The sequence below is a fragment of the Eimeria tenella genome, genomic scaffold, assembly GCF_000499545.2.
Source record: "Eimeria tenella Houghton genomic scaffold, Eth_scaff3, whole genome shotgun sequence".
Classification (NCBI taxonomy): Eukaryota; Apicomplexa; class Conoidasida; order Eucoccidiorida; family Eimeriidae; genus Eimeria; species Eimeria tenella.
This window is the reverse complement of record NW_013542870.1, coordinates 96,867-104,667: the sequence shown is the minus strand read 5'-3', so window position 1 is coordinate 104,667 and position 7,801 is coordinate 96,867. Positions and strand designations below refer to the sequence as shown.

General features: G+C 50.0%; 2 protein-coding genes across 2 annotated transcripts in view; both read left to right on the top strand.

Moving 5' to 3' along the window:
* ETH_00019270 (uncharacterized protein) overlaps positions 1-5,559 on the top strand; it is a gene marked incomplete at both ends in the record, with an annotated part of 5,989 nt that extends 430 nt beyond the window's left edge. Inside the window, 9 exons of the mRNA XM_013375714.1 lie at positions 478-1,013; positions 1,473-1,613; positions 1,972-2,120; positions 2,653-2,706; positions 3,078-3,243; positions 3,800-3,889; positions 4,112-4,350; positions 4,446-4,545; positions 4,747-5,559. Coding sequence (XP_013231168.1) covers positions 478-1,013; positions 1,473-1,613; positions 1,972-2,120; positions 2,653-2,706; positions 3,078-3,243; positions 3,800-3,889; positions 4,112-4,350; positions 4,446-4,545; positions 4,747-5,559 — 2,288 coding nt within the window. The remainder of the gene's footprint in view (positions 1-477; positions 1,014-1,472; positions 1,614-1,971; positions 2,121-2,652; positions 2,707-3,077; positions 3,244-3,799; positions 3,890-4,111; positions 4,351-4,445; positions 4,546-4,746) is intronic.
* A 29-nt stretch (positions 5,560-5,588) lies between these two features.
* On the top strand, positions 5,589-5,918 carry ETH_00019265 (uncharacterized protein; the record flags this gene model as incomplete). The annotated part of the gene is made up of 1 exon (XM_013375713.1): positions 5,589-5,918. The coding sequence occupies one exon, from the start codon at positions 5,589-5,591 to the stop codon at positions 5,916-5,918; it is 330 nt and encodes a 109-aa protein (XP_013231167.1).
* Between the last annotated feature and the right edge of the window lie 1,883 nt (positions 5,919-7,801).

Sequence of the window (7,801 nt, the reverse complement as noted above, 5' to 3'; positions counted from 1 at the left end):
CTGCTTATTGTGCTTCTGCAGCTGCTGTTGCTTGGACTGCTGCTGCTGCTGCTGTTCACTCTGCCGCTGCTGATGCTGCTCAGTATGCTGCTGTTGCTGCTGCTTCCGGACTACTGCTGCTGCTGATTGTGCTGCAGCTGCTGCTTTGTCTGCTGCTTCTGCTGCTGTTCGCTCAGCTAGTGCTCATCTAGCTGCTGCTGCTGCTGCTCATCCTGCTGCTACTGCTGCTGTTGCTGTTCATCCTGCTGCTGCTTCTGCTGCTCACTGTGCTGCAGATACTGCTGCTGATCGTGCTGCTGCTGCTGGCCGTGCTGCTGCTGCTGCTGCTGCGGATTCGCTGCTGCTGCTTCGCTGCTGCTGCACCTTCACTACCTCCCACTAATATCAAATTATCTGCAATTAATTATCGTTAAATAATTAATTAGTTACTTTTATTTATTTATTTATTTATTCATTTATTTATTTATTATGCTTTAGGCCCTGCCGACGTGCTGCTGTGGCTGGACCGGCAGGTGGAAGCAAAGAGCAGCAGCACAGCTCCAGTGTCTTTGTCTGTTGCTGCCAGCAGCAGCAGCAGCAGCAGCTACCTGTACAGCAGCAGCAGCAGCAGCTACTGGTACAGCAGCAGCAGCAGCCAGCAGCAGCAGCAGCAGGGGGGCCCCCGCCTCCCCCTCTATGACCGCATTTTCCTTATAGGGCTGGGGGCCCCTGCAGCAGCAGCTTCTGCCCGGCTTTGTGCTGCTGTTGCAGATGTGCTGCTGCAGCGCAGCGCAGCAGAAGCAGCAGAGGCGGAGCTGCTGCTGCTGCTGCAGCAGCAGCAGCGCGCGCAGCAGCAGCTGGGGCTCTCCGCTGCTGCTGCTGCTGCTGCTGCAGCTGGAGACTTCAACGCCCTCGACAGAGACAGCAGCAGCAAAATCGAAAATTATAAAAAGAAAGCAGCAGCAGCAATTCGAAAAAATATCAAAGTTGCTATAATTGACTCGAGACGGCCCGTGCTGCCAGCTCTAATCAAGGTAACACCATCACCTGCTGCTGCTGCTGCTGCTGCTGCCGCTGCTGCTGCTGCTGATTTCGGTGCTGCTGCTGCTGCAGGTGCTGCTGACTCCGTTGCTGCTGCTGCTGGAGGTGCTGCTGACTCTGTTGCTGCTGCTGTTGCAGCTGTTGCCATTGCTGCTGCTGCCGGTGCTGCTGCTGCTGCTGCTGCTGCTGCTGATTGAGTCTGTGCTTCTTATGCTGCAAAGACCTTACTGTAGCTAGCTAGCTGGCTAGCTAGCTAGCTGTCTGGCTAGCTAGCTAGCTGGCTAGCTGGTTAGCTGCGGCTAGCTGGGCTGCTGCTGCTGCCTCTGACAGCGCTGCAGCAAGCAGCAGCTCAGCTTCCTTTGCTGCTGCTCTACTTGCTGCCGTTTTATTTGCTGCTGTTTTACTTGCTGCTGTGTTATTTGCTGCTGCTTTATTTGCTGCTGTGCGCGCAGGAGGAGCAATTTTTGTTGCTGGTGGAGCCCGGAGAAGCAGAAGAAGTGGAAGCAGCAGCAGCAGCAGCAGCAGCAGCAGAAGCCGGCAGCAGCAGCAAAGGCTCCCACTGCGGCAAACCCCAGGCGATGCTCCTGGCCATGGTCGGTCTGCTGCAGCTGCTGCTGCTGCTGCAGCAGCTGCTGCAGCAGTTGCTGCTGCAGTTGCTGCGGCTGCTGCTGCGCGTCATCACTGCGCCACTGCTGCTGCTGCTCTACGTGACTGTGCTGCTGCTGCTGCTGCTCTACGTGACTGTGCTGCTGCTGCTGCTGCTGCTGCTGCAGTTTGCTGCTTGCGTTGCTCATTTGCGCGTGAGCATAATAAAAGCAGCGAAAGATTTATTTAAAAAGCAAAAACAAATGAAATAAAATAAAACAAATGAAATAAAACAAAATAATTAAATGAATTAAATGAATTATTAAATGAATTAAATAAATCAAAACGTTTGCTGCTTTGCTGCAGGCGCTGCGGCCTTTGTACCCAATAGAGGGCAGCGTCTGCTGCTTCTTAGCTGCTGTTGCTGCTGCTGCTGCGCTGCACTTGGGGTGTATAGACAGCGAAGAACACAACGACTGGGTCCTTTCCATCCGAGCCGTCAACGTCTCCTCCTTGTCAGTCTCACCCCTGGCTAGCTAGCTAGCTAGCTAGCTAGCTAGCTAGCTAGCTAGCGAGCTAGCTAGCTAATTAGTAGTTAGCTAGCTAGCTAGCTAGCTAACTAGTAGTTAGCTAGCTAGCTAGCTAGCTAACTAGTAGTTAGCTAGCTAGCTAGCTAGCTAATAAGTAGCTAGTTAGGCAGCTAGCTAGCTAGCTAGCTAATTAGTAGCTGGCTAGCCAGCTAGCTCGCTAAGTGGTAGTTAGCTGGCTAGCTAGCTGGCTAATTCGTAGTTAGCTAGCTAGATAGCTAGCCAATTCGTAGTTAGCTAGCTAGCTAGCTAGCTGGTTAGCTAGCTGGCTGACTAGCTAGCTAGCTGACTAAGCAGCTGGCTGGCTGTCCAGCTAAATGGATAAATAGGTGGCTGGCTAGCTAGCTAGCTAGCTAGCTAACTAACTAAATGACTAGCTAGCTAGTAATTGTTTATTTAATCGTTAATTAATTGATTATTTAATTTTTAATTTTAATTTTATTATCTTTTTTTGCTGCAGCCCTTTTGTCGAAGACGACGCCGACGCTGGTCTGCTGCCGCTGCTGCGGAACGGGTGGGGCCAATAAACAAATAAAAATAAATAAATAAATAAATAAATAATTAATTAAATAATAATGAATAATGAATAATAATAATAAATGATGATAAATAGATTAATAAATTGATATATAGAGCTGCACAGACCAGCAGCAGCAGCAGCAGCTGCTGCTGCCGTCCCTGCTGCTGCTGCTGGCTAGCTGGCTAGCTAGCTAGCTAGCCAAGTATCTGATAGCTTATCGGGCAGCTAGCTAGCTAGCTGGCGAAGCAACTGCTAGCTAGTCAGGGAGCTAGCTAGCTGGCCAGCCAAGCAGCTCCACGGCAGCAGCAGCAGCACCAGCAGCAGCAGCAGCAGCAGCGGCTGCGGGAGTTGGGGTGTACGTACAGCTGCTTGGCGCAGTCGCTGCAGCTGAGCTGCGACCTTTTCGTAAGACAGAAGCAGCAGCAAAGAGGCCCTTGGCGGCAGCAGCTGCAGCAGCTGCAAAACAAACTCAGAGTTAGCTGCGGCATTGAGTGCCACGCCATGCAGCACCACTTCTCAGGACTCTCTGCAGTGAGCTGCTGCTGCTGCTGCTGCTGCTGTAGGTGCTGCTGCTGCTGCTGTGGGTGCTGCTGTGGGTGCTGCTGCTGCTGTGGGTACTGCTGCTGCTGTGGGTACTGCTGCTGCTGTGGGTGCTGCTGCTGCTTTGTGTACTGCTGCTGCTGCTGTAAGTGCTGCTGCTGCTGCTGTTACGCGTGTGTGCTGCAGCAGCTTACTGCTGCTGCTGCTGCTGCTGCGGTGGGTGCTGCTGGTGTTGCTGAGTAGTGCGTCTGTGGGCGCTGCTGCTGCGGGTGTTGCTTCTGCTGCTGCAGTGGGCGCTGCTGTTGCGGATGCTGCTGCTGTGACTGCTGTCTGAACAGTTGCTGCTGCTGCTGCTGCTGCTGCTGCGAGCAGTCGCCTGTCTGCTGCTGCCTACGGCTCTACAGATCCAGCTAGAAAATCTCTCATCTTCAATAAAGTAATTGATATTAAACAATAAATATATAGATAATTAATTAATTAATTAATTAATCAATTAATTAATTGATTAATTGGTGGAGAACTGCGGTGCTGCTGCTTTCTGCTGCAGCGGCAGCAGCAAACGGTTTTCAATTACCTCAGGCAGACCCTCTCGCTGCCTGACAGACTCTGCATTAACTGGATTAGACACACTGATGACGTAAGCAGCAACAGCAGCAGCAACAGCAGCAGCAGCAGCAGCAGCAGCACCAGTAGTAGTAGCAGCAGCAGCAGGAGTAGCAACAGTAGCAGTTGTGTTTGGGCTTTCGGCGCTGGGTCTTCGGTTGTTGCTGAGCTGCTCATACTCTCCATGCGGCTCTTGCTGCTGCTGCTGTTGCCGTTGCTGCTGTTGCTGCTGTTGCTGCTGCTGCTGCTGCGACAGGCAAAGCATCGGGGGAGCTTTTCTTCAGTGCCGAGCACAGACGCCGCCTGGCTGCTGGCTGCTGTCCTGTCTAAATGGCGCAATGGTGAGACAGCAGCAGCAGCAGCAGCAGGAGTAGCAGCAGCAGCAGCAGCAGCAGCACGGGCTGCTGCAGCCAGTGTGCTGCTGTTTGCTGCAGAGGAGGACCCGCTCTTGGCCGCTCGCCGCAACGCCGTGGACGCCCTGCAGCTTCTCAAAAGGTACTGTTGCCTGCAGCAGCAGCAGCAGCAACTTCAGCAGCAGCAGCAGCGACAGCAGCAGCAGCAGCAGGGTTTGCTGCAGCATGTGTGTGCAGCCTCACCACGGCGTCCATCACAGAGAAGGCAGCAGCGCTGCAGCAGCTCCAAGAGGGGCAGCGGCTGCTGAAGTCGCAGCTGGCCCAAATATTCATGCAGGTAAACCCTAAAATAGGGTTTAGGTTTAGGGTTTGGCGGTTAGGGTTTGCGGTTTTACGGCTGAGGCTTTGAAACTCAGGCCTTGAGGGTTTATCGCAAAGGATGTACACATTCAGGACTTATTTTCACGTCTTCTGGCTCAAGAGTTTAGGGTTTAGGGTTTAGGGTTTAGGGTTTAGGGTTTGGGGTTTGCGGCTGCAGATGGACTTGCTGCGCTGCAGCACTTCTCAGAACTTGCTGCTGCTGACAGTTCGGCACTGTCCGCCCTTTGCTGCTTGTTCTTTTTATTTGCGGCTGCTGTGCGTTTTAGCTGCGCAGCAGCAGCAGCAGCAGCAGCAGCAGCTGCGGGGGGGGGGCCCCGAGCTGCTGCCCTGCGTGCTGCTGTGCCTCACAGAGGGGGGCCCCCAGAGGGGCCCCCCGGGGGGCCCCCAGGGGGGCCCCCCCGGGGCCCCCCGGGGGGCCCCTGGGGGCCCCCAGGGGGGCCCCCAGCAGCAAGCTTTAATATACTGCTGCAAACTAAAAGCCAGCAGCTACAGTCCTGACCTTTTCCCCGAAGTGCTGCTTGCTGTGGAGCGCCTCAGCAGCAGCAGCAGCAGCAGCAGCAGCAAAGTGGTGCAGCGGGACCCCCAAGACCTCAATTTGCTGCGGCTCGCAGTGCCCCGCCTGGGCCCCGATGTGCAGCGGCAAATTGCTGCACTTTATTTGGAAGCAGCAAGGAAGCAGCAAGATGCAGCAGGAGATGAAGACTTGCTGGAGGAGCTGCTGCCTTCTGCTGCTGCTGCTGCAGCAGAAGAGGAGGAGGAGGAGGAGGACGAGGACGAGGAGCAGCAGCAGCACGAGCAGGACTCTGATGACGAAGCAGCAGCAGCAGCAGCAACAGAGGATGAAGAGGAGGAGGAGGAGCAGCAGCAGCACGAGGAGAATACAGATCAAGAAGCAGCAGCAGAAGCAGCAGCAGAAGAAGCAGCAGCAGCAGAGTCAGACACAGACAGCGACGCTGCAGCAAATGCCTAAAGACTGCAGCAATAAGGCAACTGAGGATTATGTGGAGGCCTCTAAAAGCGGCAGATGGCCCCAGAAGCGACAGCAGCAGCAGTGCAGCAGCAGCAGCAGCAGCAGCAGCAGCCGGACAGCAGCTGCAGCAGCGCAGTACCAACAGAAGCAGCGCAGCAACAGCAGCAGCACTGCAGCAGCAGCAGCAGCCACGTAGCAGCAGCAACAGCGCAGCAGCAGCAGTAGCGCAGCAGCAGCAGCAGTGCAGCAGCGCAGCAGCAACAGCAGCAGCAGCGCAGCTGCAGTGGCAGCAGCAGTGGCGCAGCAGCAACAGCAGGAGCGAAGCAGCAGCAGCAGCAGCACAGCAGCAGCAGCATTAGCGCAGCAGCAGCAGCGAAGCAGCAGCAGCTCAGCAGCAGCAGCAGCAGCAGAAACAGCGCAGCAGCAGCAGCAGCATCAGCGCAGCAGCAGCAGCAGCAGCGCAGCAGCAGCCAGCGTTTAAACCTGTTCATAATAGATCAAAATAACCATTATGATAATAATTATAATATATGTAATTAATTAATTATAATTAATTAATTATATTTTATTAATTATATTTAATTAATTATATTTAATTAATTATATTTAATTATTATCTTGCCATCTGCCCATTTACCTCCCGCTGCGCTGCAGCAGCAAATGACGCTTTTAGCGTTTTGGAACTTTTGGACAAAATGATTTAATTTAATTTGATTTTATATTTCATTATTTATTTATTTATTTATTTATTTATTTATTTATTCATTTTTATTTGTTTACTAATTTTTATCTGTTTATTTGTTTTATTTGCTTTTATTTGTCTTTCGCTTTTATTTGCATTAAATAACAATATTTATCTTTGTTGAAGAGTTTCAGTTCCATTCGCTTGAAGTGGTTTTGCTGCTGCTGCTGCTGCTGCTGCTGCTGCTGCTGCTGCTGTTGCTGCTGTTGTTGCTGCTGCTGCTGCGGTTCGTTGTCCTTTAACATTTCTAGTTTATTTATTTCTTTTTTTATTTTTATTTTTATTTTTATTTTTCATTTTTTGGTTTATCTGTACTCTAGGGCCGGTGTGGTATCTGTACACCTCAGCTGCAGCAGCAGCAGCAGCTGCTGCTGCTGCTGCTGCTGGGGCTGTGGGGTTTGTTTCTGCTACTGAAGCAGCTCTTGTTGCAGTTCTAGCCGCTGCTGCTGCTGCTGCCGCTGCTGCTGCTGCTGCTGCGCGCCTAGTGATGGAAGTGCACGAGGTGGTCTGGTGCCATATCGCTGCAGCAGTAGCAGCAGCAGAAATAGCAGCAGCAGCAGCAGAAGCAGCAGCAGCAAGAAAAGCAATATATTTTCCCTTTCAGAGGCGCAGAATTCAAGAGCCGTGCAGGAGCTGGAGCTGCTGCTGCTGCTGTCGCCTTTGTTGCTGCTGCTGTTGCTGCTGCTTCCTTTCCTGCTGTTTGTGCTGCTGCTGCGTATGCTGCTCCTGCTGTTCTTGCTGCTGCTGCTGCGGCCAGCAGCAGCAGCAGTAAGACGACGCAGAAGCAGTTGTGCTGCTGGATCTTTTATTCTCTAGTGAAATTATTTATTTAATTTTAAAATGAATTCTTCATTAAATTAGTTTTAAATTAATAATTTTATTTATTTTATTTTCTTATTCATTTAAATTAATTCATTTTAATTAACTTTCTGCTGCAGCACAAAATGGCAGCAGTGGCTATCTGTTTCTTCGATAAAAATTAAAAATGAATTTAATCTAAATAAATATTTAAAGTAAATTAATTATCAAATAAATAGATATGAATTTAATTTAGTTAAAATTAAAATTAAAATTAAACTGATTCTTAAAGAATGAATAAATATGAATTTAATTATTAGTTTGGGGTGTACACGAGCTTTACTGAAATGCATTTATTAACCAAATATTCTCCATTTTGTTTATTTCTGATTTATTTGTTTTATTTTTATTATTTTGAATTAATTTATTATTTAAATATTTTATTTTAAACTTATTTACTTTTTATATTTCATTTATTTCTCCTTTTCCACTCACGCTTTCTTGCGCTCGACAGTGGTCACCCGAGATCAGCGCTGGCGGAAAAGAAGCCTCTTTTGGCTGAAATTTCGCTCTAAAAGTGAATTAAATGTTTTAAATTGTTTTATAAATTAAATTTAATTAATTTTGGAGTTCTAATTTATCATTTAAGTGGCAAAAAGAGGAAAAAAGAGAAAATAAAACCCCGGCGGGACCACTGGGCAA